A 16,728-nucleotide genomic window follows, 5' to 3' on the forward strand; every position below is an offset into this window, starting at 1 on the left:
TAAAAGTATAATACTCAAGGTATGTGTATATCGTTTACTTTATTTAATATGCATTTGTCAAATAGCTGGTAATGGCCCAAGAAGCACATTACTATTGTTCACCTAGAACCCGTTAACCTGCCTTATCTTCAGGTGGTTAATAATGATGAACTGTCACCTGTAGCACCATCTTTGAGGCTCTTGGATTTGCTAGCCTACTTTGAATTGACTTTTCTCTTTTAGGTTATCAGTTATATTTTTCATCAAATGCTGAATGTAATATTAATGTTAGAAGGTGGAGAAGGATCTCATCGCACCACTCTTAATATAACTTCACAAGTCATTAATAGTAGAAACCAAGCAGTACAGTTTATCAGGTAAAGATTATATTTAAATTTTTTACTCTCTATCACTCTTCCTTGGTCCCTGAGCTCTGTGCTGAACAGGATATCGGATATCCATGTATCTAGGTAGACCACTACTTGCCTGTCATCTTGTCACACTGTGGTGGCTCATGTGTTGCTGTGATGCTGGAAGCAATTTCAAATAACAACGTCAACAGGTTTCAGCCAAGGTTCTAGACAAAATAAACCATTAAAAGGAATTAGCTGTTCCCTTTATTAGCCACTGTAAGCCTTATGGATTGCATTGAAATATTGTCAGATGCTGACGGCCTAATGAATAGAAAGAGAACATTGTCAGAGATTGTGCCAGAGATAAGCCCCTCAGCTGAAGACACTCAAACTATTACTGAGGACAGAGCTGCCTTCTCACAGTGGAGTCAACTGTAGTAACATGAATGGAGGACAGCTCAGCAGAGTCAAGCCTTTGGGACCTTCATTTGCTGATGAGACATGACTCAGAATGAGGAGAACTGGCTGCAAGAATCTAGTAATCAGAACTTGAACTATGAAGTATGGCTCTAGGAAAACTGGAAGTCACTAAAAGTTAAATGGACAAAATAAAGATTGAGTGATTGATTGATATCCTAAATGTTAATAGGCTGAGGACTAGTATTAGGTATTTTGAATCAGAAAATGATAGTGTTTTCTATGTTGGGAATGACACAATCAAGAGGAATGGCATTGCAATCATCAAAAGGGGCATTTCAAGATCTCTTTTGAAGTACAGTGCAGACTATGATTGGATTTCCTTGAAATTGGATAGATATAGTCCTCTCAGTACAACTATTCAAATGTATATGCCCAACCAATAAAGCTAGTGAAGAATAAATTGAATTAAACAATTCTGCCCATGCCTTCTGTCTGAAATTGATAAAACATTGCAATCATGATTCACGGATAATTTTTAAAATAATTAAATCATTTTATTGGGGGCTTGTACAACTCTTATCACAATCCACACATAAATCCATTGTGTCAAGCATTTTTGTACATTTGTTTCCCTCATCATTCTCAAAACATCTGCTTTCTACTTCAGCCCTTGGTATTAGTTCCTCATTTTTTATTGATGCTTAGAATGCAAAAAAAGTTGGAAAATATGGTCTTGGTGATAAAAATTAAGCTGGAGATCACATCATAGAATTTTGCAAGACCAAAAGAATATGGCTTTACATGGGCAAAGTGGAGACCCCAAACCAACCTGTAAGATAATTGGAAAGTCGCTAGGAGAAGGGCCACACAGAAGGGATGATAAATCTAGGGAGCGGTATAGCACTGATGAACCACATAACTATCCTCTGGTTCTTTAATATTTCCTCCCCTTACTATTATGGTCTGTTTCACCTTATTAATCTTGTTACAGCTGCATATGTTCATTTGTATAAATAAGAGCCTTGGATGCATAAAAGCTAAGATAGATAACCCTTGAGAAACAGTAATGGGAGTAATGATTCCCTGCGGGCACGGGAAGAGGAGTGGGGGAAGAGCTGATAGCAATGATGATTATGCAACCCCACTCCAGGGGAATGAATAACAGAATTACAGGGGAATGGATACAATTGATGGTGTAAGATACAGCAAATAATAACAATAATAACTGATATAATAGCAAGGGTTCCTGGGGGCTAAGGTGGGGGAGGGCAGGGCTAAGGGGGAGCTGATATCAAAGAGATAAAGAAGAAAAAATGTTTTGAAACTGATGGTGGAAGCAATTGTAAAATTATGCTTTATCTAACTGAATTATGGGCTGTTAATAGTGCTGTAAGAGCGCCCAAAAAATGAGTAATAAAAAATTTAAAAATATATATGGCTGTAAAATCCACATGAAATAATTCACTGCCCCTGCAGACCACTCTGTGGCTCTTTTGGCCATTTTATCTTTTATACTGAAGGATTAACTTCCCCCCCTACCAATCTGGTTTTTTGGGGGGGCAAACACACCCATAAGAACTTGTAAGTTGGACACTTCATGCCTTTATCTTCTGCCGTTTTAAATATTCCAAATTCTAAATAAATTGCCTGCCCCTAGCAACCCAGTGCAAGACTTGATGTGCTGTCTTCCTTTCTGATCGGACCTTTGGCCATCTGCATGCAGCAGCAATGTGCGCCGGCTCTCAGAGTCAAGCATCTTGCTCTTTACTTGGTCAGCGTGTGTTCATCCCAGGCCTAGCCTTCCACACTAGGTCTGTTGGTAACACCTGCAAACTTTGGGAGTCCACACATGCCTCCCTACACTTCAGACCAGCAGGCCCGTGGTTAAGCCACTCAGTAAGTGGATCCAGGTGGTTGCTGTAATGAGTACATCAAGCTCACTAACCCCCTTTAACTTTCATTCCTGGAAGGGGGCTCTTTCTGACTGTCCTGCTTTGCTACAGCTAATAGAAACTGGTCAAAAATTCCTCAAGCTGAAAAGTCTTTCTCTTCCCAGGTCTTCCCTTCAAATGTAAAACTCCTGCCCTCTCAGCAGTTCTGGGTGGGGCTCAGGTTTTCTTCCTAAGTCCCATAATCTCTCTTGACTTTAACCAAAAAGCCTTTTCTTTTCAAATTATTCATTTATTTATTTTCAAAACCATTTTATTGAGAGTTAATACAGATACTATATCAGTCCATGGTTCAATCACATCAAATTGAATTGTGTAATTGCTGTCATAATTATTTTCAAAACATTAATTTCCTTCTGTAATTCCTGACCTCTTCCTTTCCTGCCCGCCACGAAACCCTTATTCTACTTGCTGTCACTATAGTTCCATCAATCCTGGGTTTCGTATCCTGAAAACCAGACAAAAATATCACAAAAATTCAAGAGGATCACTCCCAATGGCAAAACACATCTAAGATAAACCCCCATATGAACAATCAAAACACAAAAATAATACAGAAAATGATGAAACCAGATCAGGTAATTCTTATGTCCCTTTCAGCATGTCTATTCAAACATAGGCCAAAGGTGACCTTCCAAGTTCCTGTGCTCGTGATTGATTGCCTATATTACAAGACCAGGTTGGAGAAATATTGAATATTAAGAGTGAGGCTAAATAAACATATAACCCTTAATTTTTTTAATACTCAAATTCAAATAACTTCTCCATCTCTAGACTGTATCTATTTATGTGCATATGACCTGGGAACTCCAGAAGGCATGTGTCTCCTATTAATCAACCAGGCTTTCCCCTCAGGACACGCCAGAGCAGCGGTTCTCAACCTGTGGGTTACAACCCCTTTGGGGGTCGAATAACCCTTTCACACAGGGGTCACCTGGTTCACAACAGTAGTGAAATTACAGTTATGAAGTAGCAATGAGAATAATTTCATGCTTGGGGGTCCCCACCACATGAGGAGCTGTATTAACGGGTCGCGGCATTGGGAAGGTTGGGAAGCACTGCTCTGGAAGCAGCTGTTCTTCTCTTAGCTACAGCATGTCACCCCTTTCAGCCATTACTTGTAGCTGGAACTAAAACAGCCATTCTAGGAATCAGTTCTTCCCACGCCGTTTTAGATCTGTCTCGAAAAAAATCAATGCTTCTTTGAGTCTAGAGCCATCACAGTTAATTGCTGGTGCCAATTGCACAGAATTAATGTCCTCTGTTTTATGTTGTCTAATTTCTAATATTTATTGCAATGACTACACAGAAACTCAGACAAAATTCATGAAGTCGGGGTTTATTAAGGATGTTAACACATTGTAATGTTTGTGAGAAATGCTCACAGTAGTTGTTTGCCAATACATGTTAGCAAATTTCAGGTCTGCTCATAAAAGCCCCTTTGGGTGTCACACTATGCTACGGACCTCAGCCTGAAGACATTCAGCTCAAGTCCTGTGGGTCAGCAAACTGAGCTCCCTGAATTAAATGCCCAACCCAAAGGCACTCAGCTCCACTTCCATGGGTCAGCAAGCCCACGTTCCTGAATGAAGTGCCCAGAAGCGCCTCACTCCAGTAAAACCCGGCTTCATTTCTGTGGGTCAGCAAGTTCAAGTTCCCCATTAAATGGCTAGAGGCACTCCACTCCGCAAGTCAGTCTCCTGCACCAAAGCATTCATCTTAATTTGCTCTGCGGCATGGGAAGTGCATCACTCTGTTCTATGCTACTGCTCTTCCGGTGTTTTAGCGTCATCTGCATCCAGGAGATTCCTTGCGCAGGGATCGCAGGTCCAGAGGATGGACTTCACTCCTGGCTGTTGCTGGTAATGAGAACCTTCCTGCTGCTTCTCAGAGGGCTCACTTTATGCACAGCAGGACACCACTGCAGGGAATCCTCTTCTGGAATCTTCCCATGCCACCTCATCAGACCTGTGCAGGGAAAGGTCGCTCGGTGGGAATTAGAGACGCTGGCTAGAAGAGCAGCATTAAATCATTCACTGTCCCTGCAGATATTTACTTTTGGTGTGTGTGCAAAGACATTCAGCCGTGGGCCATAATCAACTAGGCATAGCCTTGAGAAGAATGGGAACACCAGAACACTGCATCGTGCTCATGGGGAACCTGTACCAGGATCAAGATGCAGTTGTGCCAACACAATTACTGCATGATTTAAAGTCTGGAAAGATGCATGTCGCGTTGTATCCTTTTACTGTACTAACTCAGTCTGTATGCCGAGCATATCATCAGAGAAACTGGATTATATGAAGAAGAATGTGGCGTCAGGATTGAAGAGAGGCTCGTTAACCTGTGATACACTTGTGACACACCTTGCTGAAAGTGAGGAGGCCTTGCTGAGAAGACCAAGGACTGCCGCCTTCAGTATCAGTACCGCTAAGTGTACTGACCAAAATCCTCACAACCGGACCAGTAGGGTAACATCATGAAAAGTGCAGAAAATTTTGATGTTATCAAGGATATTTTGTTGCTTGGATTCACAATCAATACTTGTGGAAGCAGGTCAAAAATCAAAGTGCTCATTGCATTGGGTAAATCTGCACAAGACCTCTTTAACCTATTGAAAGACAGAGGTTACTTTGTGGACTAAGGTGTATTTAGTTCCTAGGATCACTGAGTCGGAACGACTTGATAGCACAACAGCGTGGATGTAGAATTTCTAGCTAACTTGTGGGGTTGGTTTTTTGTTGATTTAACTTTTTATGAATTAGGCAAAAGTTTACAGAGTAAATCAGTTTTCACCCAACAATTCTTAGACATTGTGTTAAATATCATTAATTGCTACCCTGGCAATGTAACATTGCTTATCTCACTTTTCCCCAATGTTTCCCACCTCCGTTTCTCTTTCTCTCATAAGACTTTCTGCCTTCTAAACTTCGTCCTTGGGCAACTGCTCCCATTTGGTATCAGAAGATTAATGATGCTAGAGGGTGCCTACCTCCCTGGTGGTACTGCTCCCTTTATAGACCTAGCTATTGCTTGGCTGAGAATTAAGCCACGGGTGACTAAGGACCATAGTCTCAGGAGTTTCACTGCTTCCCATTTGACCAGCAAGACTAGTCTTTTTCATGATTTTGAGTTTAGTTTTACGTTTTCCTCTATATATTCAGGACTTCTAACATGATCCCTTTCATAGTGGCAGGGGGACTGCCTGTCCTGGAAGGTGTCTTGAAAGGTGGCTGAGGTAGGACCTGGTGACGTAAGAGTGCCTGTGAACGCTGGGAGTGACGAGTTTCTGGCCGTGCAGGGGTTGGTTGGAGATGAAGTGCCCACATAGAACACTCACTGCTCTACTGGCCTGAGGAGGCACAGGGAGCATTGCAATCCTTGTGTGGCCGTGGTGTACACCCTGCACCCCATCCAGATTTATGAGGGCATGCCTCTAACTTCATGCACAGCAGAGGGTGGGGTTGGGAAACGGGGTGAGGTCAAGAGCTGGCCACACTTCTGGTCGGGAGGGGGTTGTAGAGTGCAAGATCTCACCTTTTCCGGTGTGAGTACTTTGATTGTGAGCACTTCTGTGATCCTGAGTGAGCAGATCCATCCCTTTCACAACTCTGCACAAAATTCAAAATAGCCCAACTGTTGCTGGTCGACAAGACACCATTTTTTTTCTTGTTTGCCGTTTTTATTCAGCATCTAGTTACTGATGATCTATTTTTCTTGGTCGTTTTTCCTTGAAGTTCTGCCTCTTTTTCTTTCTTGCTTCTCCAGAGTCTGTCTGTCTGTCTCTCTCTCTCCCCACAGCAATTTTCTCCTCATTCTTCAGAAATATATTTCCTAAAAGAAAAAAATTAAGCAGGTTGTTACTTCTTTAGCTGTAATCAATTAACATTTCTCTCTCTTAAAGTCACTCAACTTCACTTAAACAGTGACTTGTCTTGCCTTTATTGGGAAAGACATCTTTCCTATTCCATTGGCTTTCTTTATCTTCTTGTGATGAATCTTTGGCATGGAGCATATAAAGTGGTATAAAGAAGTGACCGTAGCCTTGCTAACATGCAGAATGCAGTAGACAGTGAATTGTTGTATACACAGCCGGGTTAAAATTTAGCATCCTACCATTTGATCTTCCTTATGACCCATTTAAATTTGTTCTACTTTTTAATATTCTCTTTTTTTTTCTATTGAAGCATTTCATCTTTCTTATTCTGATTAGTTTTTGTTTTTTTGTTGTTGATGCTTTTTTTGTATATGCAATTCAGGACAGGTAAATCTACAGGGACAGTAACGTAATGGTTTAATGGCTCCTTGTGGGTATGGCAGAGGAAGTTGGGGGAGATAGAGAGCTAATAAGGATGAGTACAAGGTTTAAGAAAATGTTTTAGAACTCATTGTGGAGATGATCGTACAACTCTTCTGGATGCGATTGAACTATGGAATTGTGTGTGAATTATATGCCAAATAAAATTGTTGAAAGAAAGAGAAGTGACAAGTGTTTGTATGTGAGTGTGTGTACCTGTCGGTATGCTAAGCACATAATATGGCTTGAGATGTGGTATGTGAATGATCTGTTAATCATGTTTAGATTGTCCTCATATCTCTAAGCAATAATCTCTGCTAATGATTCTTTTAAAAATGAAATAATGAGGATATTTTAAGTGGAAACACAGTTACTTTGTTTCTTCTTTGAGAGTTCATATTACCAGTTTCAGTGATAATCAAATAATGGAGCAAATACAGTTAGCTCTAAAAGTGGGCCATGTCTCAGAATTATGTTAAATTCTTAGATTATAGTTTTGAAGGCATAATGTTACATTTACTGAAGTAGTATTTAAGTAAAATACCACTAGGTGGTGCTGTGTCACAAACTCTTTAAATACAAGCTTAAGTCTGAAAGTATTGTTGCCAAATCCTAGAAACCTTTATGAAACAAAAATATCAAAATATAAAGCTGTTGTTTCTCAATATATCCTCCATCTAGGTCTGTATCCTTCTGAAGACAATATTTCTTCTCTCTAACCCTTCCTCCAAAGAATTCTACCCTTTTAGATTTAGGCATATCGATGGAAGACAAAAGACAGAGGAGCAATAGGCTGTAGGAGGGCTGTAGGGTCTAGACTGTAGGAGGTGAGTTTTCCAATGAAAATCTCAGGATTGTCTTGCTACTGTCCTTAGGATTGAGAACGTACGTTGTTATCATGGGGAAAAATTCCTTGATATAGCTTCCCCCCCTCATCAGTGCAGGTTTCAGTTTTCTTAAAATTTCTCCCTAATAAGCTATCATGATAGTCCTGCATGCTTTGAAAAAAATATATCAAGATTACTCCTTTGGGATCCCCAAAATGGTCACTGTTACCTTCTGAGCAGACCTTTCTTTCTGAAAGCCTGGAATTGGACTGACGCGGCAGAGCCCCTCTCACAAGCCAGGGTTTTGATTAGACCTTGCTCTGTGGATCATATTTGTCATTCTAAGACTCTTTCTGATGATAATTTGTACCATAAATTTGTCTTCAATTGCTTGGATTTCTTGTAAAGTTTTATTGACATCTAATTCACATTTTAATGAAATGTTTTTAACATAATATAAAAGAGTTATGCAATCATCACTACAATCAATTTTAGAACGTTTTCTTCTTTCTTTTTCTCATTATTAGCTCCTCATTTTTCCCTAATCTTCCCTGCCATAACCTTAAGAAACTATTAATACAGTTACTACCTCTATAGATTTACCTGTCTTGGACTTCATATAAAGAAAAACATACAAAAACAAAATTTAAAAAACAATACAACATAGAAGAGAAAAACTACAACAGAAAAACAAAAGTTTTTTTAAAGCAAAACAAATTTAATTTTTTTGTTTGTTTTTTAATTTTTAAACATTTTATTGAGTCTCTTACAGTTCTGTACCAATCCATGCATCAATTGTAGCAAGGACATTTGTACATCTGTTGCCATCATTACTTTCTAGACATTCCTTTCCTTTAAAAAAAACATTTTGTTGAGATCTCATACAACTCTTATCAAAATCCATACTACATCCATTGCATCAAGCACATTTGTACATTTGTTACCATCATCATTCTCAAAACATTTGCTTTCTACTTGAGCCCTTGGTATCAACTTCTCATTTTCCCCCTCCCCCTCTATCCCTCAGGTACCCTTGATAATTTATAAATTATTATTATTTTTTCATGTTTTACACTGTCAGTTGTCTCCCTTCACTCAATTTTTCTGTTGTCCATCCTCCAGGGAGTGGGTTGTATGTAGGTCATTGTGATCGCTTCCCCATCTTCCCCTTCCCCTCCTAGTATCACTACTCTCATTATTGGTCCTGAGGGGTTTATCTGACCTGGATTCGCTGTTTCCAGCTCTTAGCTGTACCAGTGTACATGCTCTGGCCTAGCTGGATTTGTAAGGTAGAATTGGGAGCATGATAGTGGGGAGGGGTGGGGGAGAAAGCATTAAAGAACTAGAGGAAAGTTGTGTGTTTCATTGGTGTTGTATTGCACTCTGGCTCGTCTCCTCCCTGCCACCCTTCTGTAAGGGGATATCCAGATGCCAACAGAGGGGTTTTGGGTTTCCACTCTGCATTCCCCCTCATTCACAATGATGAGATTTTTTTGTTCTTTGATACCTAATACCTGATCCTATCAACACCTCGCAATCACACAGGCTGGTGTGCTTCTTCCATGTGGGCTTTGTTGCTTCTGAGCTAGATGGCCTCTTGTTTACCTTCAAGCCTTTAAGACCCCAGATGCTATATCTTTTGATAGCCGGGCACCGTCAGCTTTCTTCACCACATTTGCTTATGCACCCACTTTGTCTTCAGTGATCATGTCAGGAAGGTGAGCATGATGGAATACCAGTTTAATAGAACAAAGTGTTCTTACATTGAGGGAGTACTTGAGTAGAGGCCCAATGTCCATCTGCTACCTTAATACTAAACCTATAAATATGTGCACATCGATCTGTTTCCCCATCGTCATATATAAAATTACATGTGTACATGCCTATATTTAGACCTCTATAACTGCCCTTTGCCTCCTAGTTCTTTCCTCTATTTCCTTTTACTTTCCTCTTGTCCCACTATCATGTTCAGCTTTCATTTGTGTTTCAGTAATTCCTCTCAGTTACATTGCCCTTGATCAAACCCTACCAGGCCTCCTACACTCTCCTCGCCAATCAGTTTTGGATCACTTGTTGTTCCCTTGTCCCTGGGTTTGTTAAAACCCACTTGCTTTCCCCTGCCTTCTCCTCTCCCCTGTCCCCCTGGAATCATCGGTCCAGTTTTCTCCTCGATTGTTTATCCCACCTATCTTAACTAGATAGACCTGCAGAGGTAATAATATGCACAAGACCGAGAAAAACAAAGCAAGAAAAGAAAGCAAAACAACCACCACCACCACAAAAATCCAAAGACAAAATAAAAGAAAAGCCTGTAAATAGTTCAAGCTCTGTTTGTTGACCTTTAGGAGTGTTTTCTGGTTGAGTCTGATGGAGTGCCACGTCCTGGCCCCCAAACCCATTTTTTATATTCCCTGGGAACATTGTTGCTCTGTTTCCCTTTCTGTTCTGTTGCACACCCTTGGTATTTCCCTAGCAAAGTTCCCGCATTGTGTCTGCAGTGTTGAACAGAACAAATTTTAAGTGAGCCAAAAGAGAACAAATGATACGATGTTAAATTTTAACCTAACTACTTCTGTATTAGTCCACTTTTCAGTGCACACTGTCTGGTAACAATAATGTTCACATCTCTGGTCAGTGGGAATTCACCCCAGATTTAATCCATGTAGGGACCCAGCAAATGGATTTTTGCCTTTCACTGAAAACCAGGCATTCACTTCTAGCATAATTAGCTGAAAAAACTTGCTGAGGGCAGAATTTCAGTAAAAATGGCAAATGTTGAGCCATTGCAGATCCCAACATTGGTAATTGTGGCGTCAATGGTAATTCTATGATTTTCACCACCAATGTCTGGGCTCCAGCCACAGTTTCTTCATTTGCTAAGGTTGATTGATAGCTTCCCTTCTCTTGACCCCTCTGTGAGGTCTTCCGGCCATCAATAAGATGCGCGATCATCTAAACACCGTTGTTTTGTATGGACAGCTTTCTCAGAATTGCAGTGTTCCAGTGATTTGGGACGACGTCTGTCTACATGACTTTTGTTAAAATGTTTATGTTAAGGCCTAGCCTCAAAATGGCTTGTGTTATACTCTACTGTGATTAAGACAAGTGTATTACTGAGAGCTCTCATTTGCAGCCATCTGCTGATCACAGAGATGTCTGCAAACATACCTCTTTGCTTGGAATACACCTGTGCATGTATGGGCTGCCTCCTTAGTAGTGATACTTTTTGACTTATCCTTGTATTTATCCCCAGGGTATTTTAGAGTCCTAAATATGAGATTGATAAGTAATCAAATCATAATATGAAGATTTTTACCATTCCATTGACATGACGAAAAGGGGGCTTCTAAAAACTCACAAATAATTTCATTATCCTTTCATTCCATTGTCCCACTAACTTTTTGAAGACTATTCCTGTATCTTTCTACTCAGTGACAACTCTATAAATCTTGATATCTAGTATTTATTTATTTTATGTTATGCCACTTTGCATTTTTATTTTTTGTTCTGCCAAAATGAGTCTTACAGTATTAGAGGAGATGGTTTTTAATATTTAGGAATTCTAAGATATAATGATGATTTTTGAGGAGAGAGTAAATACAAATTTTTGTAATTATAGATGCATTGTAATAGAGAATGTCTTTTCTTTTCAATAGCTTGCTTGTGGATGAACTAAAAGAAAGTATATTCCCTATTCTTCATATCTTACTCCAGCATATATGTGCCAAGGTATTGTTTGATTTAATAATACTGTATTAATAGAATTGAATTATCTATATATAGCTGTATGTGTGTGTGTATTTTTCTTCACAGTTTGTCTGTCATTACTAAAAGTGTTTTATGGGATCATCACTAGATGTTTTCCTGCAACCCTGGTAGCACTCTTGAATAAAGATTGGATTGCTGACCCAAGGTTGGCAGTTCAAACCCACCTACCCGCCACTCTACAGAGGAAAGATGAGGCTATTTGGTTATGTAGGATTACTGTGAGTCAGAATCAACGCTATGACAGTGGGTTTAGTTTTTGGTGTAGGTCTTTCTTAGGCAAAGTTGGTTTTTTTCTTTTTTAATAATTAAATCATTTTATTGGGGGCTTGTACAACTCTTATCACAATCCGCACATCCAGTTATGTCAAGCACTTTTGTACGTTTCCCTCATCCTCAAAATATTTGCTTTCTATTTGAGCCCTTGGTATAAGCTTAAAGTGTTCTTTAAAATACGCACACATGAAAAAAATTCAACATTAAAAAAAATAGATTTGCAGGATGAACTATCACATACCTACCACCCAGTTTCTACATGATGTTATTTATACTCCACCCAATAATGTGTACAATTGGTATTTTTTGAAACATACATATATATATATATATATTTCAGTATGTTGAGCGTTTAAAGATATAACTACAAATTATCTTGATTATTAACACCTAAGCAATGCAATAATTCCTTAATTTCAAGTATCCATTCACTGTGTACATTTATCTGATCATCTCTTAAATTTTTCTAATAGATTGGACAAGTGATTATTATCTAAAAGTTGATGAATTCTGGGGGTCCATAAACTCCCTGAAATGATGTGCTGCATCTATGAGTGCATTTGTCTGGGTAAATGGTTTATAGCTATCTGAAAGCTTAGTTTTCAAAGGAATCTGAAACTTAAACTATGTTAGTCATTTTTGTTACACGTAAAAAAATCCTTCAATTTTGTTAGAACATGTGCTTCCGTTGCCCTTCAGGTGGCTTGTGGCCTGGACAGCTTCTCTGTTTGTGTTTCAGGTGGTCGACAAATCAGAGTATCGAACCTATGCAGCCCAGTCTCTGGTGCAGTTGCTCAATAAACTCCCATCTGCAGAGTATGCTGCATTTATTAACTGGCTTTACAAATATTCACGAAGCTCCAAGGTAGGAGAAGATCAGTGTACAGTCGTGAGTCTTGGCTCTTCAAACTTCTAATGACAACCAGAGCTGAATACGTAAAGAGAGGTTCTTTGACTATCCGTCTTGTCTGATAGATGCTCTTCTGATTTTGCTTTACCAGATCCCACACCGAGTGTTTACCCTTGATGTTGCATTGGCTCTGATACAACTGCCAGAAAAAGAGGCGGACAGCACGCTGTCCTTGGAGCATCAGAAGTTCTTGACGCATAAGTTCCTAGTACAGGAAATTATGTTTGACCGTTGTTTAGACAAGGCACCTACTGTCCGCAGCAAGGCATTGTCTAGTTTTGCACATTGTTTGGAGTTGTCTGTTGCCAACACATCAGAGAGTATACTGGAACTTCTTGTTAACAGTGAGTATGACAGCTTTTATCACATGAAATCCAGCATGCGTTTGCCACGAAATTAAACTAGGTAGGAGTCATTTTTTTTTCTTTCTGTGACACAAATAATAGTTTTGGTATATTTGTTGCCTCATAAACTTGTTTCAATATGTGTTTTCATAAAATCATATTTTAAAGGTGAGACTGTGAGCTACCTCTAATAGTACTTCACATTTGGCTGTAGACTTAGGTATATTGGGGGTTGACGTTCCAGACGTCCCCAGAATGTTTCTTAGAGACAAGAATGAGAGACTTCGTCTCACATACTTTGAACACATTGTCCGGAGGAGGACATTATATATGGTAAAGAGCAGGACACCAAAAAAGAAGGCAGCTCCCAACAAGATGGGGATTGACACCTTGGCTGCACCACTGAGCTCGAACATGAAATCAATTGTGAGGAAGGCCCAGGACTGGGCACTGTTTCCTTCTGTTGGGTCTCAGGTCGTTGTGAGTTGGAATCGATTCAACAGCACCTAACAACAGCAACAACAATTGCACATCCCCTTCAAGCTTTATTCTTGGGCATCACTATGTTGAATTTAATTCTGTGGATATTTAGGAGCTTGTTGAGAGAGTAGTTACACATTGGCCTGCTAACCACAAGGTCAGCAATTCCAAACCAGCAGGTGCTCTGTTGGAGAAAGACCGGGCTTTCCCCTCCCAGAAAGAGTGACCACCTCAGAAACGCACAGGGGCATTTCCACCCTGTCCTGGGGTTGCTGTGAGTCGAAGTGGTCTCGACGGCAGTGAGTCTGGTTTGGGTGGATGTTAACCAAGGTTGATGACACTGACTTACCCTTTCTTACCTGTGTGCATCTTTTTAGGTCGTTTAATTTCAGGGACGGAGAGTCACCCTGGTACCTTGTTCAGAAGCTCATCAGGTAATATACCTTCAACTATTTCATAATTGTCTTTTTAATTAAATAGATTTTGAGTGCTTGTTTATGCGGCACATACACTAAAAATAATTTTTGAGTATTTTTGTCTAATATTGTATGCATGTATGTTTTGCTTCATCAAGGAAATAAAAATTTATTTTAGTAATGATGTAACAACTTAAATGAGTAGCTTGCAATGCTTACATTGTCAGTGAGATAAATTTTTACCATAATGAATTTTTCTTTTAAAATTATTTTTAAGGTTTTTCCTTTCAGAGGCAGACATCAAAGCCTTCTGGAATCTCGCCCATCATCAGTGAAGGCAAGAGCATTGACACAGATGAATCACAGGGTATGTCGAGTTTAATTGCTATTCTGTAGGTAATAAATGTTACATTGTAGTGAACAGTAAAATCTAAACCCGTAGGTTTTTTCTGGTTAATAACCTTTAAGTATTGAAACACCGTTTTAAAAGGGGTTAGTTTCTATTTTATTGTGTCTTTAACTAAGGTCTTTGCACTCTTCTGCATCTTATTTGAAGATAAAAAGGTTCACTTCAGTTATTGTAATATGTTCACCCTTAACAGAACAGAAGAAAATAACTCATGTCCTTGCTAAAGTAATTGGTTAGTTAAACTCTGTGGGATTTCTGACCAAAGAAGGACTGGCTCCTAGGAAAGTACAGTAGTGATTAAATGTATGTTTGGTAAAAAACCTTTTGAAACAAAAGGAAAAGATGAAGACCTAATGGGACCTAATCTTGCACCTGTTTTCTCCACCTCGGCACACTTGCCACCATGTTATATTGACTCTGCTTAAGCCAGCTGAGTATCTACTTTAATTCCATGATAGGGAACTGATATCCAAATGTCATTGAAAAAGATAATTAGGATTTACTTTTTAATTTCTGTGAACTAACAGTATGAGCCATTTCATTAAAATGTTTTATTTTGCTGTTGGGAATTTAGACAGTAAAAACATACCCCAATTAATGTTCCCCCCAACCTCCCCTTCCATACCTCCCAAGAGCCCTTAATGCAGTTACTGTCTCAATAAATCTATCTATCCTAGATTGCATGTACAAAAAACATTTTTTTAAAGGCAACAAAATAAACTAAAAGCAATAACAAAGTAAAATGGGAAAACCTCAATCGAAAGAAAGTTGAAAATATTAAAAACTAGAACAATGTAAAATGAGTCAAGAGGGATGTTCGATGATAGGTGTTACATTTGAATCTAACTGTAGCTATAGGCATCCGCTTTGCACGCACTGTACAACAGCAAGGCTCAGCTCTCCAGTCTAGATGAGAGGGGATTCAATGGAGGCTTCATTCATCAACATGCATTTCCTTATCACTTTATTATTATTATTTTTCATTTAACTGAAACGTGTTTTAAATGGGTCAAAAGAGAACAAATGATCGTCCATTTAACTTAACTGTACCCACCATAATTTACTTGACAGTGCTCTCTGTCTGGTAGCAAGGTTCCTCGTGTCCCTTGACTATGGTTAGAGCCTGAAACTCAGGCATAAGCTGAGTATCTCCAGCACTTTTTGTTGTTGTTGCAGTTTTTGTGGTAAAATTAGGTGCCTCAGCTGATAGCTGGGTCGACTTATACTCAGGTATTTTTGGTCTATTACTTGCCTATATAATTTACTGGCATCAATTATTTATAGTATTCTTTTCATAATACTTTTAATTCTGTAAGGTTGATTGTATTGTCTATTCTTGATTTTCAAATTGGAATCACTTTTAGTTCATCTAGCTATAGGTTTATTAATGTTTATTTTAGAGAACCAACTTTTGGTTTCATTGACTTTGATATGTTTTTGTGTGTATATCCTCTATGACATTTTTAAAGTAGTTTTATTGGCATATACTTCACATATCATACCATTTAATTGTTCGATCACATTAAGAAGAGTTGGACCATCCTCACCACAGTCAGTTTCAGAACACTTTCTCGTACTCTTTGTTAGCTCCTCTTTACTCCCACATCTCCCCGTCACTCCAGTAGTTAATTATTAATCTGGCTGCTATCTTGATAGATTTACCCACCTGGATTTCATAGATGGAAAATCATACAGAATACAAACAGGAAGCAAACGAACAAAAACCTAACAGCAATGAGTAGATCAAGCAGGAGGAAAAACAACCTCAACTGAAAAGAAAGCAGAAAATAATAAAAACTGAGATTTTTAAATGGGTCAAAAGGTAGATCTAATGACCTAAGGAAGTGGTTCTCAACCTTCCTAATGCCACGACCCTTTCATGTTGTGGTGACGCCCCCCCCCACCATAAAATTATTTTCGTTGCTACTTCATCACTGTAATTTTGCTACAACACATGACATAAGAAAGCAAGGAGGCATGAAAATAGTAAATGTATGGTAGTCCTGGGCCATCATTCATTGAACACCCTCCGAGCAAGAAATCTGGATCAAAGACCAAAGGCCACCATTTCCAGAGCCCTGGACTAGCAGTCTTCTACCTCTTTTTCACAGTAGGGCATGTCAGCCTTCAGTCCAAGGGAGTATGTCAGTTCTTTCCATCCACTACTCGTGAATTTGAGGTCAATCCCAGCCCACAGGGAATCCTTCTGATGTGGGCTCTGAAGGATGTTGTGTGCCTTGACAGGACAAGGTCTAGAGTCCCAGTAGTATGTAACACACGGCCTGGATAACCCACCAAAGGCT

The 16,728-nt window shown here is 39.3% G+C and overlaps 1 protein-coding gene across 2 annotated transcripts in view; it reads left to right on the forward strand.

Annotated features, from left to right (window-relative positions):
- Positions 1-16,728, forward strand: part of NCAPD3 (non-SMC condensin II complex subunit D3) — a 93,038-nt gene that overhangs the window by 19,138 nt on the left and 57,172 nt on the right. For both annotated transcript variants that reach the window (XM_075564063.1, XM_075564062.1), the window contains exons 8-13: positions 223-356; positions 11,482-11,554; positions 12,606-12,731; positions 12,868-13,120; positions 13,978-14,034; positions 14,294-14,383. In XM_075564063.1, coding sequence (XP_075420178.1) covers positions 223-356; positions 11,482-11,554; positions 12,606-12,731; positions 12,868-13,120; positions 13,978-14,034; positions 14,294-14,383 — 733 coding nt within the window. The remainder of the gene's footprint in view (positions 1-222; positions 357-11,481; positions 11,555-12,605; positions 12,732-12,867; positions 13,121-13,977; positions 14,035-14,293; positions 14,384-16,728) is intronic.

The sequence above is a fragment of the Tenrec ecaudatus genome, chromosome 12 (assembly GCF_050624435.1).
Source record: "Tenrec ecaudatus isolate mTenEca1 chromosome 12, mTenEca1.hap1, whole genome shotgun sequence".
NCBI classification, from domain to species: Eukaryota; Metazoa; Chordata; class Mammalia; order Afrosoricida; family Tenrecidae; genus Tenrec; species Tenrec ecaudatus.